The following is a 27004-nucleotide window of genomic DNA, read 5'->3' on the forward strand; positions in this document are numbered from 1 at the left end:
TATATTTCTGCTTCTATCACACCTATATATGTCTAGGTGTGTATATACATATAAGTATGTGTGTATATATACCCATATACACAAGTTCAGATGTTTTGCCTGCCTCCAAAAACCCCAAAAAAATGCCTGCAACAACACACCTGGGCGTTTTTTTGGGTTCTTTGGAGGCAGGCAAAACATCTGAACTTGTGTATAGTGGTATATATACCACTATACACAAGTTCAGATGTTTTTTCTGACTCCAAAGAACCCAAAAAATGCCCAAAAAAACGCTTGCTACTAAACCGGCAAGGTGTGAAAAGCGAGAAGCCACTATCCTGTTCTGTAAGTGTTCTAATACAAACAACTTTTTTTTTATGGTTATGGACATGCTACAGAGCTGAAACTTCACAGGTACACTTTTTAGACCCCCCAGATACTAAATCCAAAGACATTTTTTCTTTTTTTTTTCTTTTTTTTAAATTTTTTCAATAATTGGCTCTCTATCAAAAATTACAATTTTTAAAAACTTTTTTTGTGTGATTTTGTGTCTGGGGGGTCTAAAAGGTGTACCTGTGAAGTTTCAGCTCTGTAGCATATCCAGAACCATAAAAAAAAAGATCATTTGTATTAGTGCAATTATAGAACAGGTTAGTGGCTTCTCGCTTTTCACACCTTGCCGGTTTAGTAGCAGGCGCTTTTTGGGCATTTTTTTGGGTTCTTTAGAGGCAGGCAAAACATCTGAACTTGTGTATAGTGGTATATATACCAGTATACACAAGTTCAGATGTTTTGCCTGCCTCCAAAAACCCCCAAAAAATGCCTGCAACAACACACCTGGGCGTTTTTTTTTTTGACGCTAGCGTTTTTGGGCATTTTTTTGGGTTCTTTGGAGGCAGGCAAAACATCTGAACTTGTGTATACGGGTGTATATACACACATACTTATATGTATATACACACCTAGACATATATAGGTGTGATAGGAGCGTAACTATATTGGTGTTAATTATTTAATTAGCGCAAGTAGTTTTTTCTGCTCCTTTCACACCTATATATGTCTAGGTGTATATATACAGACATGGGTGTGTATATATACCCCCTATACACATGTTCAGATGTCATGTCTGACTCCAAACATGTCCTCAAAAAAGCACTAGCAACGCCTGCAGCATAAAGAATGCTGACCGGCGAGAAGCCATATTCTTGCAGCGAAAGTGACTTGAGAGAAACTAGCTTTTTTCTATTGCGGTCACCCTGACATGGAAGGGTTTGGTCACCCTGCCATAGCAGTCAGAGTCAGTTCACCCTACACTACACTACAGTCACCCTGACACTTCACACTTTCCCTACAGAAACTACATTTTTGAAGCTAACTAAAGTGTAAAGGAGCACTCTAACTACACTAGATATCCCTTTCCTCACACTAATAAATGCTAAATGACACTTTTAAAGTAAAATTAACAGAACTGCTTCCATTCTCTTCCATGTCCTGTATAACAATGCTAGGAATTTGGCGGGGGCTATCTTATATACTGGGGGGCGTATTCACTAATGATTGGCCTAGGGACCCCCTAGTCACTCCAATCACATTCCTAGCATTCTCCTGCCCCCTCAATTGGCTTTTGCTAATGGTTCTGGTCCAATCACGGGCTTTTAAAGCCCATTTCCTGAACCATTGCATTTTGGTCGGTTCTGGTTGCCGAATTCCGAACTTTTTGGGCAAAAAGTTCTAAATTCGGCAGAACCTCGAACACCCAATGTTCGGGCCGAACCGATGGTCAACCCGAACCGTTCGATCATCCCTAATGCTCAGGATGGTGGGTCAGGAACCAGCCAGCAGTACCCACCAGCAGTACCCACCAACAGCACCCGCCAGCAGTACCCATCAGTAGTACCCGCCAGCAGTACCCACCAACAGTACCCACCAGCAGTACCAGCCAGCTGTACCCGCCAGCAATACCAGCCAGCAGTACCCGCCAGCAATACACACCAGCAGTACCAGCCAGCAGCACCAGCCAGCAGTACCCACCAGCAGTACCCACCAGCAATACCCACCAGCAGTACCAGCCAGCAGTACCAGTCAGCAGTATCCACCAGCAGTACCAGCCAGAAGTACCCATGAGCAATATTCACCAGCAGTACCCACCAACAGTACCAGCCAGTGGTACCCAACAGCGGCACCTGCCAGCAGTACCCACCAGTAGTACCAACTAGCAGTATCCACCAGCAGTGCTGGCCAGTGTTACCCACCAGCACTACCCACCAGCAGTACCTGCCAGCAGTACCAGCCAACAGTACCCACTAGCAGTGCCAGCCAGCAGTACCTGCCAGCAGTACCAGCCAGCAGTACCCACTAGCAGTACCCACCAGCCGTACCCACCATTAGTACCCACCAGCAGACAGTACCCATCAGCAGTACCAGCAAGCAGTACCCACCAGCAGTACCTGTCAGCCGTACCTGTCAGCAGTACCAGCCAGCCTTACCCACCAGTGGTACCTACCAGCAGTACCTGCCAGCAGTACCCACCAGCAGTACCAGCCACCTCTACCCACCAGCAGTACCCACCAACAGTACCCACCAGCAGTACCAGCCAGCAGTCCACAATGGCAAATCTCCAAAGCTGGTGTCTTCGGGCAAACTGCAAATCCAAGTGGTTCCGTACATGGTAGAGGGTTCTTTATCCACAGATGCTCCAGGCTTGCCAGGAGACTGGGTGGATGGATTCCGGTAACGGCATCATGACTTGTAATTTGCGTGTCCCATTGGATCAGGACCCTGTCCCTTTTATGATGCACAGTACCAGTGGGAAAGACCCAATAAGAAAGACCTGGGAAGCAAGTCAAATCTAACCCTCCTGGCTGGAGCAGCACTAAACTAAGGTGTAATAGGCAAACTGCTTTAATACCCCCCTCCTAAAACTCAAGTTGTCCCTGCTGTGTAATGCACCCATAAACTTCACATTAATACAGGGCATAAATAACATAAGTGCAACGCGGTACAATAAAAAACAGTGCTGTACTCAACAGTAAGATTCAACAGTAATGTAAAACATACTGCACGCAACAGTTCTAAAACACAAAGTCAGGGTAAGGTAGGTATATAGTATTTCTTGCAACAGGGTGGGTTCCACAGATTCCGTAAAAACAATGAATTGGCCATCCTGTTTCACAATCTTTATTTGGTCTATTATAGTGTGTCTTCTCGTGTTGTAAAAGTGGTCTAGAGTATGGAACTCAATGTATTTTATTTTGGAAGCTTCACAGGTGTTCTGGGAAGCAAAGTCTCTAAGTCAGTGAAGAGGAGACTAGAAGCTTGCAATAGGGGATCATCCTTGTTTACTGTAGAGGACAGTAGAGCATCATCCTTGTCGACGCAGAGCTGTAGGGATGACCTGATCAGCGGTTCGGAAGGGATAATTCTGATGAGGAGCTGCTGTTGTCTAGGGAGACCACGGTGCACACTTCCAGAGCAGGTGGTGATGGGACCTCTTCCAGGATGATCTCCAGGGGCAGGGTAGGTGGAGATCCAGCCTCAGGCAGGCAGGGCTGCAGCTTGATCCCACATCCAGTGTGGGAGGAAATTCCGCCAAAGTGGCCCTTACAGGGCTTGAGGCTTTTTTCTAGAGGTTCAGCTGAGCTATCAGCTCCAGTGGTGATGGTAGCCTTAGGAAGGTCATTGGGACAGAGCTCCCCTGGCGGTTCCTCCTTGAACATACACCCAAATATGGTAGTGTTGCAAATGTGGCAGCGGACTCATGTCTTTTATTTTGCATGCCCCCTTGGATTGGACCTTTGTCCCTTTTAAAATGCACAGGACCAGTGGGTCAGTTAGTTGGGCAGAGGATGAGGTCAATCAGTAGTGCAGTGATATGGTTAAACAGGGGTTCACATGAGGGCCATAACTTTCCTCCCATGCACAGAAGGGAAGCACTGGTGACACACTACTCTTCTTTCTCCTGTTGTGCTGATCCTGTCCAGACCTCCTCTCTCACCATCCCATGTGATGTCAAACACAAGCTCCTGAGATGGACATGAGAGCACGGCTGGCTGGGTTTAATGCAGCACACCTGGTTGTTCCTTCCTCGCACTTGTAGTGTATTAACACAGGCCAGGCTGTACAGGTTGCTTCTTTATTCACTGAACACCACGCATGAACTGACCATCAACCACACCCAGCTCCCAGACATATACATAGTATTGTAACATTTAGCAGACAGCAACTTAACCCGTTGCTTACCATACTACATTCCCTCCTCTCTTTGAATAAAACATAACATGCACAACGTATTAATAAGACTAACAAAATGCATGGATGAACAACTAAAAATTTAAACTATAAACTCCTGACTATACACATAGTCCTTAAGGTAGGCCGGTGGATTAGTTGCTCGTTTTTCTCGTAGCCATTCCGATGTGGATGGTTGTGGATTGAAGTCTGGATCACTGGCAGTACCATCGCTACTCTTTGCCTGTCCGCCGTCTTCCAATACTTGACCTTCTGGCTCAATAAATTTCTTCACAAATGAGGAATTACGCACTTTTGTGTGTCCATCTAAATCCTCTAAAACCACTTGAGTACCTCTTTTCTCCTTTACAACATAAGGCTCAGGTTCAAAGGACGGAGCCAGTTTGTTAAACCGATCATTTTGAAGCAACACTTTATCACCCTGTTGAAGGCCACTGGGTTGACAATGGCGGCGGTGGTTTGCATACTGTTCAGCCCGGGTCTTCCTTTCCTCATCAATGTGCCGAAAAGGTTTCTGACTCGTAGGAGGACCCCCAATGTCTGTCAATTTTGTCCTGAATTGACGACCACAAAGAAGTTCCGCCGGACTAATGCCCGTGACAGTATGCGGAGTTGTGCGATAAGCTAAAAGAAAACGCCACAGTTCCTTTTTCCAGTCTCTTCTCTCTAAATGAGCAATTCGCAAAGCTTTTAGCAAGGTTCGATTCTGGCGTTCCACTTCCCCGTTAGCCTGTGGCCAGTATGGAGTTGTACGATGATGTTCAATAGCATTCAATTTCAGGTAATCCTGAAATTCCTGAGAAGTAAATTGGGCACCATTATCACTCACCAACCGTTTAGGCAACCCATGAGACGCAAAGATGCTCTCCAACCCCTCAATTACAGTTGATGATGTAGCTTTAGTGAGAACTACCACCTCTTGCCACCTTGAATAATAGTCCACAACAAATAAAAGATGGTGTCCAGATGGAATGTCACTGTAACGCTCCTGCGTTTCTTATATGGTGTGGATTTTCAGCTGCAGAAATAGTTCCACGTCAGTAGTCATGTAAGAGATATGCTGAGATACCATTCCCAACCTCAATGACTCATCATGTGTGGAAGGTCTTATTTCAGCCAGTAAATACACACAATTAGTAAGCTGGTTCCTAGAGTGACTTTATGTATGTGGTAACACAATGATGAAGGTTGAGGGATAGGTTGAGTGGAGGTGGTAGGTGATAGACACTTGAAGGTGAGACAGTAGCAGATGGATGCAGAAAGGTTTAGCAATGTTGTATGGTAGCAGATGACAGAATAGCAGGTGGACATACAAAAGAGATCAACCCAGTGCAGAAAAGTAGCAGTAGTCTCAAGAGCTAGCAATCTAGTTATGCAGATGTGATAAACAGTCTTTACTATGCAGAGCTAGATAGTGTAAGCTTAGTATAAGTTTATAGAGAATTCCCCTGCGGGGTACTTAGCACTATTAGCGATACAGCCGAAGGGTGGTTCAGGAGAGGCGGATGATCCAGTAGCGGGATACAGGGATCAGCGCAGCGAGGTTCCGTCAGCGAGGTAAGCTTGCAAGCATGGAAGCTTCAAGCAAGGTTAGCATCCAGGTAAGGGTGTTTGAACGAACACATGTGAGTGAGAACCGGCGATTTAAATAGCCATCTAGTCCGGCGCTGGGGGATGACAGCTCCAGTCTTAAAGGTGTATGCGCACCTTTCCAAAAGTAAATGGTGGGGCGCATACACTTGTGGAAAGTGTATTTTAGGGTACCAAAGGTACCGGAACATTACAATACCCCCCCCCCCCCCTTAAGGCCTGCTCCTGAAGGCCTCTGGAGCTGGTTTGTCTGGGTATCTCGCATAAAAATTGCGGATTAATCTAGGGGCATGTATGTCAGAGGTGTTTAGCCAGGTGTCGTCTTGGGGCCCATAGTTCTTCCATCTAACCAAGTACTGAAGTCTTCTTCTGTAGATACGAGAATCCAGAATCTCTTTTATCTCGTATTCTTCTCCACCTTCAACTTGTACAGGAGGGGGAGGTGGAATATTAGGCCTTATTCCTTGGTCCGGAACATGGGGTTTCAGTAGCGACACATGGAAAATGGGATGGATTTTTAGGTCCATTGGCAATGTAAGCTGCACTGCAGCTTTTCCAATAAGTTTCTTGATTGGGAAAGGTCCCAAGAACAGAGGCCCAAGCTTTTTGCTAGGGATCTTCAGTCTCAAGTTTTTTGTTGAGAGCCAAACGAGGTCCCCGATAGCATACTGTGGAGAAGGTCTTCTACGAAGATCATAGTACTTCTTTTGTTGACTGTGAGCGTGTGCAATGGTAGTATTTAGTAAACCCAGAGAATCCTTTATTTGGGTAAGATAGTCTGAGGCTACTGGGTTATTTGAAGGAAGGATGCGTGGAGGGAGAATAGAGGGATGGAACCCATAGTTCAAGTAGAACGGACTCTGCTTGGTCGTACTGTGGGTTGCGTTGTTGTAGGCAAATTCTGCCAGGGGGAGAAGATCCAACCAATCATCCTGTTGGTAAGAAGTGTAACAACGTAAATACTGCTCGATGCATTGGTTGACTCTTTCAGTCTGTCCGTTGGTCTGCGGATGGTAAGGAGAAGTGAGCTTCCGCTCAATCCGTAGTATGTGACATAGTTCTTGCCAGAATTTAGAAATAAATTGGAATCCACAGTCAGACAGAAGAGTTTTTGGGATACCATGTAATCTGAAGACATGTTTCATCAGGAGTTCTGCCGTTTGTTTGGACGAAGGTAGTCTGCAAATAGCAATGAAATGTGCCATCTTTGTCAGATGGTCCACTGACACCAAGATGGTATTAAATCCTTTGGAAGGAGGCAATTCTACGATGAAGTCCAATGACAAAACCTCCCATGGAGTTTGGGGTATTGGTAGACTGCATAGTAGACCGGATGGTCTCGTAGTGTCAATTTTGGACCTGGCACAGACATTGCATGAAGAGACGAATTTTTGTATAGATGTTTTCATGTCAGGCCACCAGAATTGCCGAGAAATCAAATTGAAAGTCTTTGTCATACCCATATGTCCTGCCATAGGCACATCATGAGATAATTCCAAGATCTTGGTGCGTAGGGTAGGTGGTATGTAAAGTTTGTCGTTGTAGTAGAGGAAGCCTTCTGCATCAGTATTTAGTTGTGGTGGGGGTGAATCCAAACTTATACCATGCAGAACCTCTTCCTTCAAGGAACGGACAACTCCAATAATGCGTTTGTGAGGTATTATAGGAACGGAAGGAATTTCAAAGTAATTTTCTTCAGTTAGTCGTGATAGTGCATCCGCCTTTTTGTTCTTATCTGCAGGTGTGTAGGTCACTAGGAAGTTAAACCTTAGAAAGAATAGTGACCATCGTACCTGTCGATGCGAGAGAGTTTTGCTAGTCTGAAGATATTGGAGGTTTTTATGGTCCGTGTATATAATTATTGGTAATTGGGTGCCTTCGAGTAAATGTCGCCAATTCTCCAGAGCCAATTTTATAGCAAGCAGTTCCTTTTCACCCACGGGGTAATTTATCTCGGGACTGCTCAGGGATTTAGAAAAAAAAGCGACTGGATGAAGTGGTGAAGTGTTGGTAGGTCGTTGGGAGAGTATTGCTCCTACTGCCATGTTTGACGCATCTACTTCCAGAATGTATTGGAGGGATGGGTCTGGATGGCGTAATATGGGAGCGGAAGTAAACCTTGTCTTTAACAAGTGGAAAGCCTTATTTGCTTCTTCTGACCATTTAAATGGTATTTTTATGCTAGTGAGCTGTGTGAGGGGTCTCACAATAGCAGAAAAGTTTTTTATGAACTTCCTGTAGAAATTTGAAAATCCCAGGAATCGCTGTAGCGCCTTGCGTGTAGTTGGTGTAGGCCAATCCTGAATGCAGGATATTTTACTCATGTCCATCTCGATTCCTGTTTTGGATATGATGTAGCCTAGAAAGAGTACCTCATCTTTATGGAACAAGCATTTCTTCAGCTTCACATAAAGATTATGTGCAAGCAATCTCGATAATACAAGTCTTACATGTCTTATGTGTTCAGACAGGGTCCGTGAATATATAAGTATATCGTCCAGATATACCACAACACAGACATCTAGTAAGTCTTTAAAAATATTGTTTATAAATCGTTGGAAAACTGCAGGGGCATTGCATAGGCCGAATGGCATCACAAGATATTCGAACAATCCGTATCTAGTTCTGAATGCAGTCTTCCACTCGTGTCCATCACGGATTCGAATGAGATTGTATGCTCCTTTCAGGTCTAATTTTGAAAAATAGGTGGCTCCACGCACCTGCTCAATGAGCTCAGGGATAAGCGGTAGAGGATAGCGATCTTTTATTGTGATAGCATTCAATTTCCTGTAGTCGATGATAGGTCTGAGACTTGAATCTTTATTGCGAACAAAAAAGAGTCCTGCTGCTGTGGAAGAAGTGGAAGGTCTAATAAAACCTTTTTCCAAGTTCTCATCCAAATAGGTTTTGAGATGGGCAAGTTCATCCTGTGAAAGAGGATAAACATGACCGAACGGCAATTTGCTATTTGGGAGTAGATCAATGCTACAATCATAGTCTCGATGAGGAGGTAATGCTTGAGCATTTTTCTCAAGAAAAACCTCAGAAAGATCCTGATAACATAGTGGTGCAATCTCATCTGTCACCACAGACAGAATCTTCCCGGAAAACGGGAGGTTACACGTTTCCTCGCAATAACAAGAAGGGAAGGTCAAGGACCGTTTCTTCCAATCTATGGTTGGTTGGTGTGTGTGTAACCAGGGAAGTCCCAACACAATGGGAAAGTGGGGTGAAGGTATTAAATCGAAGGTAGAAGTCTCCCTATGAGACTCGTTAATAGTGACTAGAAGTGCTTGTGTCTGATCGGTGATCGGACCAGAGGATAACGGAACACCGGTAATAAGACTTACTGAGACAGGTTTGAGTTTAGAAATAATAGGAATTTTATTTAAAGCAGCAAAACATATATCCATATAATTTCCACAAGATCCTGTGTCAATCATGGCCTTAGTAGTAATCCTGTTCTGGTCCCACTGTAATGTCAAAAAAACAGAAATGTAGGGGTTAGTGAATGAAGTTGTCAATCCTCCTAGAGAGACATGTGAACACTCACCCTTCTTTTTGTTGACTAGGGGACAGACGTTTATCTTGTGATCCGGGGATGCACAGTACAAGCAGAGATTTTCATTTCGTCTTTTGGCTTTTTCCATAGTTGATAGCGGTGGGCGTATGGTTCCTATCTCCATAGGAAGGCCAGACTCCGAGAGGAAACGGATAATGGTATTCCCATCTTTTCAGCCTTTCTTTCTCGTAGTCTTCTATCTATGGTAATACTGAGTTGTATCAATGCATCCAGGGTTTTTGGCAGATCCGCTCGGGCGAGCTCGTCCTTAACGGCTTCTGATAGGCCAAGCCTAAATTGGGTTTTCAGAGATGCATCATTCCATTCTGAATCAAGGGTCCATCTCTTGAACTCTGCGACAAAGTCTTCTACAGGCCTCCTTCCTTGTTTCAAGGATCTTAACTGAAGATCAGCAGTACTCTGCCTATTGGGGTCATCATATAGGCTAGTGAGCTCTGCCAGGAACAAGGCATAGGAGTTGAGAAGCTGGTCGTTTTTCTCAAAAAGAGAATCTGCCCAGGCTCGAGGGTCGCTTGATAGGTAAGAAATAATAGTACAAACCTTAATGTGATCAGTAAGGTAGGTACGAGGTTTTAGCAAAAAAAGTAACTCACATGCGTTTTTAAATTCGCGAAATTTTTTGCGATCGCCTGTAAATACCAAAGGGGGATTTAACTTGGGTTCAGGGGACTGAGCAGAGGTAAGTTGTGTCAGTCTAATTACCTGCTGCGACAGAGCCTGATTGTCTTCTTTTAATTCAGCAAGTGCGTGTATTAACGCAGATACTTGCTGTTTTAATTGTGTCACCTGAGTGGTTATTTCTGCTGAATCCATTTTTGGGTTCGTTCAATCTGTAACGCTCCTGCGTTTCTTATATGGTGTGAATTTTCAGCTGCAGAAATAGTTCCACGTCAGTAGTCATGTAAGAGATATGCTGAGATACCATTCCCAACCTCAATGACTCATCATGTGTGGAAGGTCTTATTTCAGCCAGTAAATACACACAATTAGCAAGCTGGTTCCTAGAGTGACTTTATGTATGTGGTAACACAATGATGAAGGTTGAGGGATAGGTTGAGTGGAGGTGGTAGGTGATAGACACTTGAAGGTGAGACAGTAGCAGATGGATGCAGGAAGGTTTAGCAATGTTGTATGGTAGCAGATGACAGAATAGCAGGTGGACATACAAAAGAGATCAACCCAGTGCAGAAAAGTAGCAGTAGTCTCAAGAGCTAGCAATCTAGTTATGCAGATGTGATAAACAGTCTTTACTATGCAGAGCTAGATAGTGTAAGCTTAGTATAAGTTTATAGAGAATTCCCCTGCGGGGTACTTAGCACTATTAGCGATACAGCCGAAGGGTGGTTCAGGAGAGGCGGATGATCCAGTAGCGGGATACAGGGATCAGCGCAGCGAGGTTCCGTCAGCGAGGTAAGCTTGCAAGCATGGAAGCTTCAAGCAAGGTTAGCATCCAGGTAAGGGTGTTTGAACGAACACATGTGAGTGAGAACCGGCGATTTAAATAGCCATCTAGTCCGGCGCTGGGTGATGACAGCTCCAGTCTTAAAGGTGTATGCGCACCTTTCCAAAAGTAAATGGTGGGGCGCATACACTTGTGGAAAGTGTAATTTAGGGTACCAAAGGTACCGGAACATTACAGTCACACAGATCAATGGCTAAATCTTCCCATGGTCCCTCAGGTAGAACAGTGTGAGTTACTGGTTCTGGTTTAGGTTTGCTGCCCACCAACTGACATGCTCGACATGAAGAAACCAAACGTTCCACATCCTTGTCAATTCCTGGCCACCAGACTTTCTCACGTAATCTTTGTTTGGTGCGAACAATGCCTTGATGGCCCTCATGGGCTAAATGTAATGTACGTTTCCGTAAGTCTTTAGGCATCACAATACGATTGCCACGTAAAACTAGTTGACCTGCAATGCTCAGCTCTTGTTTGATTCTGTGATAGCTTGGGTCACAATCCACCCAAACCCCCTGTCTTACACATTTTCTCAACTGAGCAATTTCCGGATCCACAGATGACAATTCTTCAACCTCCCGCGGTGTCAATGCCTGAGGCATGGCGTTAGTAGCCACAAAACGAATGTACTCTTCTGCTAGGTTATGAACAGGTGCTGAAGACTGAGGCAATCTGGACAGTGCATCTGCTGCATTAGTCGGTCCAGGTCTGTACCGCACTGTAAATAGGTACGGTAACAATGTGAGAACCCATCGTTCAATTCTGGCGGATGGTTTTGATCGTGGCGAATATATCACTTCCAAAGGCTTGTGGTCAGTGATGATTTCAAAATCAAGTCCGTAGAGATACATGTGAAACCTTTCACAACCCCAAACAACAGCCAAAGCTTCTTTCTCGGTCTGACAATAACACCTCTCTACATCAGTAAGGGATCTGCTTGCATACTGAATAGGTCTGTAATCGCCTGTGCACTGTCTCTGGACCAAGATGGCGCCTAACCCCACAGGGCTAGCATCGACAATAACTTGGGTGTGTGCAGTAGGATTGAAATAAGCCAAAGTTGTGGCGCAAGCCAGCCGTCTCTTAAGTTCATTAAATGCACCTTGTTCCAAAAGGCCCCACTTCCAAGGGACTGCTTTGCGAGTCAACAATCTCAAGGGTTCACTGACAGTCGCCATATCTGGAATAAACTTAGCACAGTAATTCACTAGCCCAAGAAAACTGCGCACTTCTGCAGGGTTTTCAGGATTTCTGGCATCAGACATAGCTTTAATTTTACAGTCCTCCGGACCAATGCCCCTGTCAGACAGCACATGGCCCATAAAAGTCATTTTATTCATTTGAAATGTGCACTTCTTCTCATTTAATGTTAATCCTTTCTCCTTCAAGTGATTTAGCACAGCACGGAGACGTTCATCGTGCTCCTGTGTGTTTGTTCCCCACACAATTATATCATCAGAAATGTTATGCGTGCCTTCACAACCATGTAGCACTTGCTGAATCACATGTTGATAGGCCTCCGGTGCTGACGATACGCCAAACATCAACCTCTTGTATCTAAAAAGACCTTTATGGCTTGCAAATGTAGTGATGACTCTAGATGCTGGGGTCAGTTCAATCTGATGATAACCCCATTTCAAATCCAGTTTACTGAAGACACTTGCCCCATTCATTGCATGTAGAACATCTTCAATAGTGGGAATTGGATGTCTCTCTCTCTGCACAGCTTGGTTAGCACATCTCATGTCCACACAAATCCGAATATCTGTGCCTTTTGGTACAACAACTAACGGCGATACCCACGGAGTGGGTCCATCCACAGGTTCGATAATGTCAAGGTCTAGCAGCTCTGCCAGTTTGTGCTCAACAAGTGATCTCAGGCTATAAGGAAGTCTGCGTACTGGCTGTGCAATAGGCTTTACATGTGGATCAATGTGAAGCTCCAACTGAAAATCCTTTAATTTTCCAAACCCAGAGAAGCAATCTTTAAATTCCTCTTTCAATGCGGAAATAGCAGGAGACACCATATTCACTCTTGCGCTGCCTACATCAAGGCCAATCTTTAACACTCCCAGTGCCATAGCGGTTTGACGACCAAGCAGAGGCGACCCTGTGCCATCTACAACATAGAATTCGGTCTGCAATGGAGGACCAGTCTCATGTGTTTGCACAGGGGTATAGAATTTGCCTTTAAGTTGTAGTGGTGTACTGGAGCCATAAGTATAAATCTGTTTAGTGGTGTTACACAATTTAAGGTGATTTTCTCTGCCTTTAAGACTGTACCAAGAAGCTAAGTCCTTAAACATTGCATGTAGCTCCAGAGTCAATCAGCACTGACACATCTGTATTTCCAATCTTAATGGTTAATGTCCCAGCTTGCAGAGAACACAGGGAGAATATAAATTCACAGTCGGAAGCACTCTCTTTATCCTCAGCTATAACATTTACTTGTGCTGATGGTCCTTTGGGTTTGTTATCTCTGGTTGTACTTCTACACACAGCTGCAAAATGACCTGTCTTTCCACAAGCATAGCACATTTTATTCTGTACCACAGTGCAGTCCTGACATGTGTGTCCCTCTCTGCCACATTTACTGCAGGTTATATGTAAAGTCCTCTTCGGAAAACTCTCTTTTCTACTCCAGGGGTTCCTATTATTATAGGTAGGTTTGGAGACTGTATTGACAGATGCAGTGTCTTTGGTTTCAATATGATGAGCCCGGAGCTCAGACAGTTCAATGGCTCTTGCAATCTCCTGAAGACTAGTAAGTGTGAGACTAGGTTCTCTCAATAATCTCCTCCTGAGGTGCACAGATGTGCATTTCTCTATGACCTGATCTCTGATTATCTCCTCAGTTACAGTCCCAAAATCACAAGACTTTGCCAGATATTTCAGCCTAGTCACATAACTGTCTGTGGTTTCTCCCGGTTCTTGCACAGCCTGTCTAAACTTATATCTTTCATAGGAAATATTTTTCTTTGGCTCAAAGTACTCACTCAGTCTATTCATGGCTGTCTCATAGTCCGAATCATCCCCTGTTGCTCCCAGGGTTTCAAAAATGTCCTGAACTTGTGATCCAGCTAGATGCAGCAGCATGGCTCTCTTCTGAGCAGGTGCAGTCACTCCTGTGGCTACAACATAGAGCTGAAATCCCTTCTTCCACTTGTCCCAGCGCTGTGAGAGACTAGTGTGGTCTCCAGACAGACAGGTCAGATAGCCGGTAAATCCAGAAAGCTAGCCATCCTCGTCGCCAAAATGTAGTGTATTAACACAGGCCAGGCTGTACAGGTTGCTTCTTTATTCACTGAACACCACGCATGAACTGACCTTCAGCCACACCCAGCTCCCAGACATATACATAGTATTGTAACATTTTGCAGACAGCAACTTAACCCGTTGCTTACCATACTACAGCACTGCTATGCATATATGAGAGGAGCAGTCTGGGGGTCAGCAAAGCAGGATCACAATCTACCCATCACCTTCCAGCTATCAACGGGTTGCCGACCCTCGATCTAAAGTCACTATAGTATGGGACATAGAAGGTGCGACAGGCTGATGTTTTAATGGTTTGGCTTCTTTTTTAAGTTTGTATTTTATCCATGTAGTTTAAGGACAACCCAACCTAAGAAAGAAAACAAATTATTTTATTTAAAATACATTTTTTATGAGTATAAATGTACACAATCATGGGGCTTGCCTAATCTGACACCAAAAGTTTTATTAACAAATCAACTGAAAGATCAGTTCAGCCTCACACTGTGCTGACGAGTTGTAACCTGCTCAATAGCATTTCTAGTTACAAAGACTTTTAGTTTCATTTCTCTTCTACTATCAGCGATGGCACCTGTTGATCTGAGAGCTGAGCTGGAATGTTCCGTCTGTCTGAACATTTATATCGATCCTGTAACCCTGAGATGTGGTCACAACTTCTGCCGGGTCTGCATTGATCTTGTGCTGGATACACAGGAGGGGTCTGGAGGATATTCCTGTCCTGAATGCAGAGAGAAGTTTCAGGATCGTCCTGCACTGCAGAGGAACATGAAACTACGTAACATAGCAGAGAATTTCCGGTCTGCTCTGCCAGATCAGGACGAGTCTGGGGTCTTCTGTACTCACTGTGTGGACTATCCTGTACCTGCTGTTAGATCATGTCTACACTGTGAGGTTTCTCTGTGTGATAAACACCTAAAAGCCCACAAAAAGTCCCCAGAACACATCTTAACTGACCCCATCTTGTCCATGGAGAGCAGAAAATGCTTCGTCCATAAGGAAGTTTTGAAATTTTTTTGCACTAAGGATGAGACCTGTGTCTGTACATCTTGTTATGTGATTGGAGGACATAAAGGGCATGAGATGAAGTCACTGAATGAGGCTTCTGAAATGAAGAAGGAGAAGCTAAGGAACGCTCAACTGTTTCTTCTGATAAAGAGAGAGGAGACGGAGGAAAGAGTCCAGAGTCTGCAGGAACACAGGAGGAAAGTAGAAGAAGCAGCAGCTGGTGACACCGAGAGAGTCACTGCCCTGTTTAGAGATCTCAGGAGACGTCTGAAAGACCTGGAGAAGAGATTCCTAAAGGAGATCGCCGGGCGGGCAGAGCGGGTCACTGTGCCCCTATTGGATTTGATCCAGGAACTGGAAATAAAGAAGGAGGAGCTGTCCAGGAAGATGCGTCACATTGGGAAGCTGTGTAACATGACGGATCCACTGACTGTCTTACAGGAATCAGACACAGGTGACTTGTGTGATACTGAGGATGGAGATAATGAGGACAGAGAAAGACATGAGGAACTCCTCCATGATGGAGGGGGTCGGGGTGTGGATGGGATATCACACACATTACACACATTATCTGATATAATAAGAGAGGTAAATGTATACTTCTATATACAGGAAGCTGCAGACATATTACCGGATGTAAATACAGCCCATAATACTCTACAGATTTCAGATGACAGGAAAACTGTATCCAGGACATATAGAAACCAGAATCACCCAGAAACACCAGAGAGATTTCAGTACGATCCTCAGGTGTTAAGCAGTCAGAGTTTCTCCTCAGGGCGCCATTACTGGGAAGTGGATGTCGGGGGCTCAAATGACTGGAGGGTTGGGATGTGTTACCCCAGTATAGATAGAGAAGGATTGAAGTCACAGATTGGAGATAATAACAAGTCCTGGTGCTTGCACAGGTATAATAATCAGTATTGGGTAATACATGACAGTAAAGAGATCCCATTACCTGCCAATCTCTCCAGTAACAGAGTCAGAATATTTCTGGATTATGAGGCCGGGCGGATCTCCTTTTACAATCTGTGTGACCCAATCCGACACCTCTACACCTTCATCACCACCTTCACTGAGCCCCTCCATGCTGGGTTAGGTGTATGGAGAGGCTGTATAAAGCTATGTGGGAGGAATCAGGAGATGTGAGAACTCCGTCCTGAGTATGGGGACATAGGGATGGGTGGTGGGATTGGTTTGTTAATCAGTCAATGCTTGAAAGAAGTGGTGTCTCAGTCATGTTAGAAATATGAGGGCTGCCAATGTAAGTCTCCTTCTGAAAAAAATATATTCTTTAATATTTTAACTTAACCTTTCAAGTGACCGACCTGGAACAAGCATGTCGTAAATAAGAAGCAGAAATGTGTCAGAATTCCTTATCTCTAAACTTGTTCCAGGTCATGACAGTATTGAAGATAAAGCGCCAGCATGACAGCCAGGGAACTAGCATTCTCAAATATTTAAATAGCAACCTCCATGGTTCTCTCACGACAGATGCCCTTCAACTTCTTCAATATACCTTCACCCCCTTCCTGCCCAGGCCAATTTTCAGATTGAAGATTTTATCATTTGTTGAGATATATAGACTTATCTTTTGGTGGTATTTAATCCCCACTGTTTTTTTTTTTTTTTTTTTTGCTATGTAAATAAAAAAATGTAAAAAAAAAATGTAATTTTGAAAAAAGAAACCTGTTTTTCTTAGTTTCTGTTATAAAATCTTGCAGATAAAAAATCTTGCTGCATAAATGTAGACCAAAATGTATTTTGCTACATTTCTTTGGCAAAAATACTCCAAATCAGTGTACAGTATATTATTTAGTCTGTGTAAGTCTCGATTCACACTAGCGCGACTTGTCAGACGACTTGTCAGCCTGACAAGTCACACTCCCTCGCGGTCCATTGACTTCTACAGGACCCGTTCTAATAGGAGCCACACAAGTCGGTCCGACTTAGAAAAAGGGTCCTGTACTACTTTGGGGCGACCTCGGAGCGACTTGCATAGACTTCCATTATGTGAAGTCCATGCAAGTTGCTCCGAAGTTGTGGTGCATGGGAATGCACAAGTCGCCCCGGAAGTAGTACAGAGTCGTGCCGCCCCAGTGGGAACCGACTCTAAAAGTGATAGTCTGCAAACTATGGGATATACAGTATTTGAAAATTGATCAGCCCCGATGTACTGAAGGCCTAACTCATGTCAGGCCCTAAAATGTCAGCATAGAACAAATGCCCCCAAAAATGACCCCTTTTTAAAAGTAAACACCCCAAAAGATATTTAATAAGGGGTTTGGCAAGTTTTTTTGTAACTTTTGTAGTTGTCATTTTTTTTGTCATGATTTTTTTTAAAGAATACCTAAATAAATTTTGTTTTTGTTTCTTTCAACAAAGTTGTCAATTTGACATGTTATTTCTCACACAGCATAGGAGTACTTACAACTACACCCCAAAACACATTCTGCTTTGCCTTTTGAGTATGGGGATACCACATGTGAGTCTTTTTCACAGCATAGATGCATAAAGAGGCCCCAAATCCAAGGAAAACCTTTGGGCTTTCAAGGAGCATAAATTACACATAAATTAAGCATCTCATTTCCTGACTACCTATCACGTTTTTGAAGGCCCTGGAGCACCAAGACAATGGAAACACCCACAAAATGGCCACAAGAAAAACTTCAAAGTATTTTCTGAAAGGCATACTAACTCTTTTGAAAAATTAATTTTTCGACACAAGTTTTTGGAAAATGCAGGAAAAAAAATAAAAAAGTTGTTAATTTTATAACACACATCATAGTCATATTTAGAATTACAGCCCAAAACACATTCTGCTACTTCTTCTAATTATAGTAATATCACATGTTTAAAGGCTTTTTAAACGTTTTGTAAAATAATGTATTTTTTTTTTTACAAAAAGTTGTTAATTAAGAAGAAATGTATAACACATATCATAGTCATATTTAGAATTCCAGCTCAAAACACATTCTGCTACTTCTTCCAAGTATGGTAATATCACATGTGTGAGGCTTTTTAAACCGCCTAACCAAAAATAGGGACCCAAAATCCAAGGAAGCACTTTCAGGCTTTCTAGGGATTTAAATTGTGCATCAAATTTCCTGACTACCTATGACATTTTTGGAGCACCAGGACATTATAAATACCCACAAAATGATCACATTTTGGAGTGTAAGAAGGAGAAAGGTTTTGGATTTTATATGAGGTGCAAATGATTATAGGGATGGAGGTGCGTCACCACAGTTGGTATTTCTTGTGATAGCCCTTTCTATTGATCCAGGGGGCTGGCCCCACTTTGTTTGTGGTCTGCAATATACTTCCATTTGATTAGACTCTCGTGGCTACATTTTGTTTAGCTTTATTTTATTTGACTTAGCCCCACAGCAATGGGCTTGTTTCTCCCTGGTTGTTGTGGTGGACAGATTTTTTTAAAGTCCCGGGAACTGCAATGTGCTCCGGCCGCCCTCCCCTTCCCCCTCATCTCTCCTCGATGTGGTGGTTGGGGTGGGATGGGCCACAGCGCATCGGTGCCAGACCTCTCTTACTGGACGTGTGACATCACTACGGTGGCGCCCACACGTTGACACATGATTAACTATCAGTGTTCACTCCATGAGGGAGTTTTTCTTTGGCACCAAACACCTGATTGGCAAATAGCCGATCAGGTAATGATGCACCTCCTCATATAGAACACTCGCGTAACGCTGGGAGTTGCCCGAATTTACGCTTTCGAGGCTGTATATTTATACCTCCTCTTGAGGACTGCATTGTTCACTTGCACTTTCTTTGGGCATAACATAAGGTAAAATTGTTAGTGGCTATGGAGTCATTTGACTCAATCTTTTTAACATACATCCGGACTGATCTCCATAAGTTCCTGTAGAACTTTTTCTATCAGGGTTTCACATTTTGACACCACTTTCATTTTTCTTTCCATTCTTTTCGTCTTCTTAACTCTGGGTAAGTGAATCACATACTTTGCACATAAAACTAGTGTTCACTGTATATGCTATGGTGAATTCTCTATCCCATCACATATTTATTTAATATTTTGGCACACAATTATACTCACTCCTTGGTTCTTTCCTCTTTTGGATTCGGGATCCAACTATCAGCCATACTATATAGGTCACCCAAATAACCAATACATTTGTATTACAACTATATACATTTTTATAATACCCTGTGCGGACAGCTTGCTGAGTCACCAGTGATCCCCCTATTGAGATTTGCACTTTCCCTGCAGTCCTCGCTTTTTAATCTGACATATATGAGTATCACTCCCACAGTTCCCTGTGTAAATGCTCCTAGATGGCCCTTGGTCCTATACACCATATGTCAAAGCTTGAGCTGATTTGTAAGTAAAACACGTGAAGGGCACTGTTCTAATTTTGTTTATTCACTTTATTGTTTGCAAAACATTCATATATATTTTGTGTAGATACATGGATTGCCCCTGCTCCTGAGGAAGTGGTTTGAATTCCACAAAACTTGTAGAGCAATATAGGGTGCAAGCTTTCTGTTTTAATCATGTATTTAGGTGTTCGTTTTATACCTATTTTTGTTTATCATGGACCAACATGGTAACTTGACTGTGATTTTTCACAAATCGGCTCTCAATCTCATACATCTCTATTAGTGGGTTATGGCTTACCAGTACCATGGATGTATATAATTTACTATATGAATTGTAGCAATTATGATGTTATATTTTTATAATTTGCTGATGAGACTATCTAATAAAATACTTGTTCTAAACAATATCATCTTTTCTACATAAATATATACTATGTCTATATGCAATATGCCAACTGTTGGTTATGCACCTCATTCAAAGTCCCAAACCTTTCTCCTTTTTATACAAATAGGGATAGAGGTACATTATTTGCACACTGCTCAAAAAAGTGAAAGGAACACTTTTTAATCAACGTAAAGTATCAAGTCGGTTGAACTCCTTGGATATTGATCTGGTCAGTTAGGTACCAGAGGGGGTTGTTAATCAGTTTCAGCTTATTTGGTGTTAATAAAATAAACAACAGGTGCTGTTGTGCAAAATGTGATTGTGGACATTTCTTTAGTTAAATAGTCATAATGTCTCCCAGTGTCAGTTTTACCGATAATCGCTATTCACAGCGAGTATTTCTTTAACTGTCATTGCAGGAAAGGCTTGTTAGTGAAAACCTTCCATTGGATGAGATGGCACAATACTTGTAACAAAGAGAGTCCATCGCACAAATCTATACCCACCATTCGGGGGCCCCGTACTGCTGAGATATGTTTGTGATATGGAATTCTTATCATTTTACCAAGATTAATGGATGGCATTTTTTAGTCATATTCGGATCCGTGTGACTGAAATACTGCTGCTATTATCTTATGCAGAGAAAGCCTCATCAACTGGAACAGTTAGAATGGTCACTATTAAATATGGTTTATATATATGAATCATGTTTGATTAGACCCACTAACAGGTATGAGTCCATGTTTATGGATTGACATGAATGAACGATGAGAAGCCATGTGCTACAGTTGGGATTCCCTTTGTTCAGTCGTGTCCATTCATGGGCATGTACTCTACAGTTCCTATTGTACTTTTTGAATGTATACATGTTCTGTGATTGGTGGTCATGAAGCCACTCCCTGTAACCCCCTTTTTTTCACTTGCTGTAAATAAACCAAGTCCTGCCCTGAGACACACAGAAGACACAGGAAACTCACACACACAGCACAGAACACATAGACACAGAGCTCACACAGCCATTCATCCATGCAGACACACAGAAACACACAGAAACTCTCACACACAAACACTTGCTCTTACCGACACTCACGCATCGACACACATACATATCCAGAGAGAAAGACCCGGCAGATGGCATTGATATAACCCAGCATGTCTGTTCCTTTTTTTGTCGCCGAGCGCTTGGTAAACCTTATGCAAAAGAGCGGTACATTTGTACTTTTCAGTACAAGCTATTAATTGCATTTGGTGCGTATTAATCTTCAGCGCACTGAGTGGGTTTCTATGCTCCAAGCCCTATTAGTTTCCACGACAGTGCACTAGATAGGCAGCAGTAAGATGACCAACAAAACCGGAATGGTTTTACAGGTGGAGGTCACTGTCGTTTTTCTCCCTAATCATCTTTTCTGACTGTTTTTCAATAGTTTTGCATTTGACTAGGGTCAGTGTCACTACTGGTAGCATGAGGCGATGCCTGGACCCTATAGAGGTTGCACAGGCAGTCCAACTCCTCCAGGATGGCACATCAATATGTGCCATTGCCAGAAGGTATTCTGTGTCTACCAGCACAGTTTCAAGAGCATTGAGGAGATTCCAGGAGATAGGCAGTTACGCTAGGAGAGCTGGACAGGGTCACAGAAGGTCCTTAACCCATCAGCAGGACCGGCATCTGCTCCTTTGTTCAAGGAGGAACAGGATGAGCACTGCCAGAGCCCTACAAAATGACCTCCATGAGACCACTGGTGTGAAGGTCTCTGACCAAACAATCAAAAACAGACTTCATGAGGGTGGCCTGAGGGTCCGATGTCCTCTAGTGGGCCCTGTGCTCACTGCCTGGCACAATAGAGCTCAAATGACATTTACCATTGAACATCAGAATTGGCAGGTCCGCCGAGTTTAAATTCAGCCATGGAAATATTTTCATACCAGCCCCATAGCATTATTATACCAGCTTAGCAGCATAACGCCATTATTTTCTTGTTCATAAAAGGGAAAACCATGCATTTTAAAGTACATTTGAAGAGTGTATTAAAGATATTAAAGCATATAGGGCATATGAGCAAATTCCCATTAAAAGTGCGGACGTGGTACAGGAGGTGGTCATAGGCTGTGTGGGCATTGTACAGGAGATGCAGTGCTGCAGGCATGGTACAGGAGATGCAGGCGCTGCAGACATGGTAAAGCGATGCAGAGGCTGCAGGCATGGTGCAAGAGATGCAGAGGTTGTGGCCATGGGGCAGGAGATGCAGAGGCTGCGGGAACAGAGCAGGAGATGCAGAGGCTGCGGGGATAGGGCAGGAGATGAAGAGGCTGTGGGCATGGGGCAGGAGATGCAGGGGCTGCAGGCATGGGGTGGAAGATGCAGAGGCTGCGGGCATGGGGCAGGAGATTCAGAGGCTGCGGGCATGGTACAGGAGATGCAGGGGCTGCGGGCATGGTGCAGGAGATGCGGGGGGCTGCGAGCATGGTACAAGAGATGCAGGGGCTGCGGGCATGATACAGAAGATACCAGGGCTGCAGACATGGTACAGGAGATGTAAAGGCTGTGGGCATGAGGCAGGAGATGAAGAGGCTGCGAGCATGGTGCAGGAGATGCAGAGGCTGTGGGCATGGTACAGGAGATGCAGAGACTGTGGGCTTGGTACAGGAGAGGCAGGGGCTGTGGACATAGCGTAGGAGATGCAGAGGCTGCGGGCATGTTGCAGGGGCTGCGGGCATGTTGCAGGAGATGTGGGGCTATGGACATGGTACAGGAGATGCAGTGCTGTGGGAACGGTACAGGAGATGCAGGACTGCAGGCATGGTGCAGGAGATGCATTGCTGTGGGCATGGTACAGGAAAATCTCCTATACCATGCCCACAGCACTGCATCTTCTAAGGAGATGCAAGTCTGTGGAGGGGTCTTACTTACCCATCAGTGAGGCAGCTTACATTTAAAAATGGCACCACCCGGCGCCATCACGCCACTGCGCACAGGTGTGTACGGGTTTTCCCAAGCAGCTGCGGCGCATGCGCAGTATACATGTCAGACATTTTTTTTACAGGTGCCATGGATGTTCAGGCAGCCCCAGGGCAGGGGAACTTGCCTGTCTACCAGGAAATTTCCCAGTATCCTGGTAGGCCAGTCCGGTCCTGCTTGTGTTCAAAAGGGGGGCCTGGGCACCTGCCAAGCAGGAGTGTTAAGTTCATGTTAAGTTCAAATGTTAAGTTTGAGCCATGAAATAATCTACGCCAATCAGGTTTGCATTCGTCTCCATATGTTTACTCAGAATATACGCCATACAGCCGTACAATGGTTCACACCATCCTTCAATGGATGTGTGACACAGATTAAATTTGTTACAGAGCTTTTATAATACATAAATGGGCACAAGCCCAAGTTACAGAATACACAAAGTTTCACAATATTGCACAAGATTTCACAACACAGTCTAATTACACATACGGTCAGCTTGACCCAACAAGGGCGTAGTGACAGGTTAGTCTGACAATTAAAAAAGATTGAATATGTTAGGGAAAATAACATTTTACGGTAATAAGTGCTTATTTTCATAAACATCTCTTTCCGGGAACTTAAGGAAGTTCCTTTGGCAGAACATCTCATGTTATACTTGACATATATTCATAATAAAGACAACATAACAAACAGACTCAGACTGAAATCCTAAAACGTATTATTTTGAAAGTATATTCAGGGATTAAGAGGGGAGTCTAGACTGCTATACTGAATATGGATATATGAATATGTAATATAAAAGTCTTTAAGAGTCCTCAATATGTTCTCATATCTCGACAGGAGGACCAGCTGTACTGCCTTATTGCAGATACCAATCCTCTTATTCCTCCTCCTGCAGCGCTGATGGCCTCTCCTCCTCTCCCTACCTCTGGCTGCACTGCAGGGGGATCAGTTCTAGAATCTGCTCCACCATCCTGTCCTCAGTCCCTTTCTTAGTCTTAAATGTAAGACATCAGGGGTTGTGACGGTGGCGGGTATCAGACCCCTGGCCTTCTCATCCAACTCATGACCAAGGACCAGGCAATCTCACACCCTGCCGTCACTTGCGTAACAATGCCACTCTCAGCTGCACACCACAATCAAGATGCCCGCAGGCTGAGAGCGATTGTCACCGGGCTAATTAAACAATTAACCCTTCCTCTGCCACCACCGCTTCGTTGGAGCCCAGCGGATGCTCGTAATTTTAGAAATACCAATTATGACTTTAGAATAACCATCTGTAACACGCGCTGTCACCGCAGACAGGGGTGTCCAGAGGGTTTATTCTAGACAGTAGCGCTCTTCAAGAGACAGGTTTGTTGGTTTAGTTTGCATTAAGAGCTTAGAGACAAAATTAACACTTTTCAAAATAAGGTTTAATTATAAAAAGGTTTAGATGGGTGCAAATAAAAATATTTACAGAAAAATGGGTTACAAAGAAATAGAGACACAATTCAGCAATTTAGAAAAATAAGATAAATAATTAGAAATGAAATACTTGCATTCAAAGTCCTGGGTAGTATCAGAGTTTCAAAAGCTGAGCATGTGTGATAGGTCCTCAAAGTGATATAGATATGTTCCTTCTTCGATGTTACTGCTTTGATGTTAAAATGAGAACTGAGAAACTCATCAGCTTCTCTCTTTTTCTCTGACCCGCAGGAGGTGTCACCAGAGGTCCTTGACCAATAAACACTGGGGCCATGGGCGGCCCTGAGGCTCAGCAAAATGCCAAGACACCTCCTGTTTAGACAGATTTATAACAGAACTCACATCTCGAAATATGTAATGGTTAAATTCCCGAAACTGACATTTTACTGTGTGGCATTAAATCTTATATCCACAGACACCAAACACAGGTTATCTCGGAATAACCTCTGACCCGTAAGGCATCTGATCTCTAGCTTGTCTTCCCTAGGAGCGAACATGATCATGTATGATCTTAAATCGATCGGTATTTTACTTTGCATTTAACTATACACTTTCTAGAGACTAGGGTTGAGCGGACACCTAGATGTCCGTGTTCGACGGGTTCGGCCGAACTTTAAAAAAAAGTCCGGGTCCGTGTCCCGGACTTTTACCGAACTTTTCCCGGACACCGAACCCCATTGAAGTCAATGGGGACCCGAACTTTAAGGCACTAAAATGGCTCTAAAACACCAAAGGAAAGGGCTAGAGTGCTGCAAATGGCAGCAAAACGTAATTAAGAGCATGGCAAGTGCTCTGCAAACAAATGTGGATAGGGAAATAACTTAAAACAACAAAAAAAAAACAGAAAAATAAAACAATGTTCTTCTTCATCTCTGAAGGACGAGGCCCATATGGAGTAGGAGGGAGGTTGAGGTGGTGGTGGATGTGGCGGTGACATAGGCATGCACACAGGGTGTGCCGGGTGTGCCTGGGCACACCCTAATCACCTAGGGCACATAGCATTGCCAGTGAGGAGATGGGAAAGATCTCCCTCGGACCTGCTCTGCTCTATTTCTCTTTGCCTACAGGTACATGGCCCCGATACATTACTCTCCCTGCTGGCAAACACATGCATGTGTATTTCAACTTTGGGGTGCACACCTTAATGCAATAGGCTGCGCACACCTATGGGCGGTGTAGGTGGAAGCGGCGGTGGAGGAGGACCAGGGCCGGATTAAGAGCATCATGGGCTTGGTGCTGAGGATTTTGAAGGGCCTTAAGGGCCGTGCCTTGGCATGCACCCAGAGGAGGAAGGGTGCAGCCATGCATGCCTAATTCAACATGGGATGCTGTCTCTGAAGCCCATAAACACATCCATGCATCGGCAACTGTCCCTCCTTGTCCGGCCTTCGCGCTGTGTGGGGAGGTTCTGAGGGTGCTGCCTGGGGAAGCGAGCATAGAAGCCAGACTTCTGTGTTTACAAGTGACAGAAGAGCGGTAACAGTGAATATGGCCAACCCGGGGCCTATATAAAAGGTAGGGGCCTGGAGCTGCAGCTCCAATAGCCCCTACATTAATCTGGCCCTGAGGAGGAGGACGAGGTAGCCAACACTGCTTCTTTTCACAAATTTTAAATGAGGGTACACCCCAAAAGAGTGAGAAAGAGCAAAAATGGAACAATGGGTGGGTAAGGTCGGTATCCATTGCTATTCTGCATAAGGTACGGAAAAGTCCCGTGGGATCCATGCCTGGTTCATTTTAATGAACGTGAGCTTGTCCACATTGTCTCTGGACAGGCGGCTGCGCTTGTCTGTTATAACGCCCCCAGCCGTGCTAAATACCCGTTCAGATAATACACTGGCTGCAGGGCACGCCAGCACCTCCAAGGCGTAAAGGGCAAGCTCAGGCCATGTGCCCAATTTGGAGACCCAGAAGTTGAAGGGGGCAGACCCCTCATTCACTACATGTAGGCGTGTGCACACATACTGCTCCACCATGTTGGTAAAATGCTGCCTCCTGCTAAGACGTTCCATCTGAGCTGCTGGTGCTGCTGTTTGTTGTGGCGTGCTGACAAAGCTTTTCCACATTTCGGCCATGCTAACCCTGCCTTCTGAGGTGCTGGCGGTGCCCTGGTTGCGTTGGCGACCTCCTCCTCCTCTGCCTTGTGCTTCCACTGCGGCCCCGCTGTCAGATGGGAATGCCAGCAGCATGGCGTCTACCAGCGTGCGCTTGTACTCGCGCATCTTGCGATCGCGCTCCAGTGAGTGAATTAAGGACGGTACGTTGTCCTTGTAACGGGGATCCAGCAGCGTGGCCACCCAGTAATCAGCACAAGTTAGAATGTGGGCAACTCGGCGGTCGTTGTGGAGACACTGCAGCATGTAATCGCTCATGTGTGCCAGGCTGCCCAGAGGCAACGAAAGGCTGTCCTCTGTGGGAGGTGTATCGTCCGTGTCCTCTGTATCCCCCCAGCCACGCACCAGTGATGGCCATGAGCTGGCCTGGGTGCCACCCTGCTGTGAACATGGTTCCATCTCCTCCTCCAGCTCCTCCTCCTCCTCCTCCTCCTCATCCTCCTCATTCTCCAGAACTGTGCCCCTGCTGGACAATTGTGTCCCTGGCGTTTGTGTGTGCAGGAACCCACCCTCGGAGCCCCTTGCGAATGACTGCCCTGAAAGCCTTGGAAATGTTACCTCTTCATCCTCCTCCTCCTCC

The 27004-nt window shown here is 44.5% G+C and overlaps 2 protein-coding genes across 2 annotated transcripts in view; one reads left to right on the forward strand and one right to left on the reverse strand.

Annotated features, from left to right (window-relative positions):
* LOC309554203 (E3 ubiquitin-protein ligase TRIM39-like) overlaps positions 1–27004 on the reverse strand; it is a 177468-nt gene that overhangs the window by 95657 nt on the left and 54807 nt on the right. The window lies entirely within an intron of this gene.
* Positions 14700–16289, forward strand: LOC309554789 (E3 ubiquitin-protein ligase TRIM39-like; the record flags this gene model as incomplete). The annotated part of the gene is made up of 1 exon (XM_082256490.1): positions 14700–16289. The coding sequence occupies one exon, from the start codon at positions 14700–14702 to the stop codon at positions 16287–16289; it is 1590 nt and encodes a 529-aa protein (XP_082112616.1).

The sequence above is a fragment of the Pelophylax lessonae genome (genome assembly GCF_965119305.1).
Source record: "Pelophylax lessonae genome assembly, chromosome: 4".
NCBI lineage: Eukaryota > Metazoa > Chordata > Amphibia > Anura > Ranidae > Pelophylax > Pelophylax lessonae.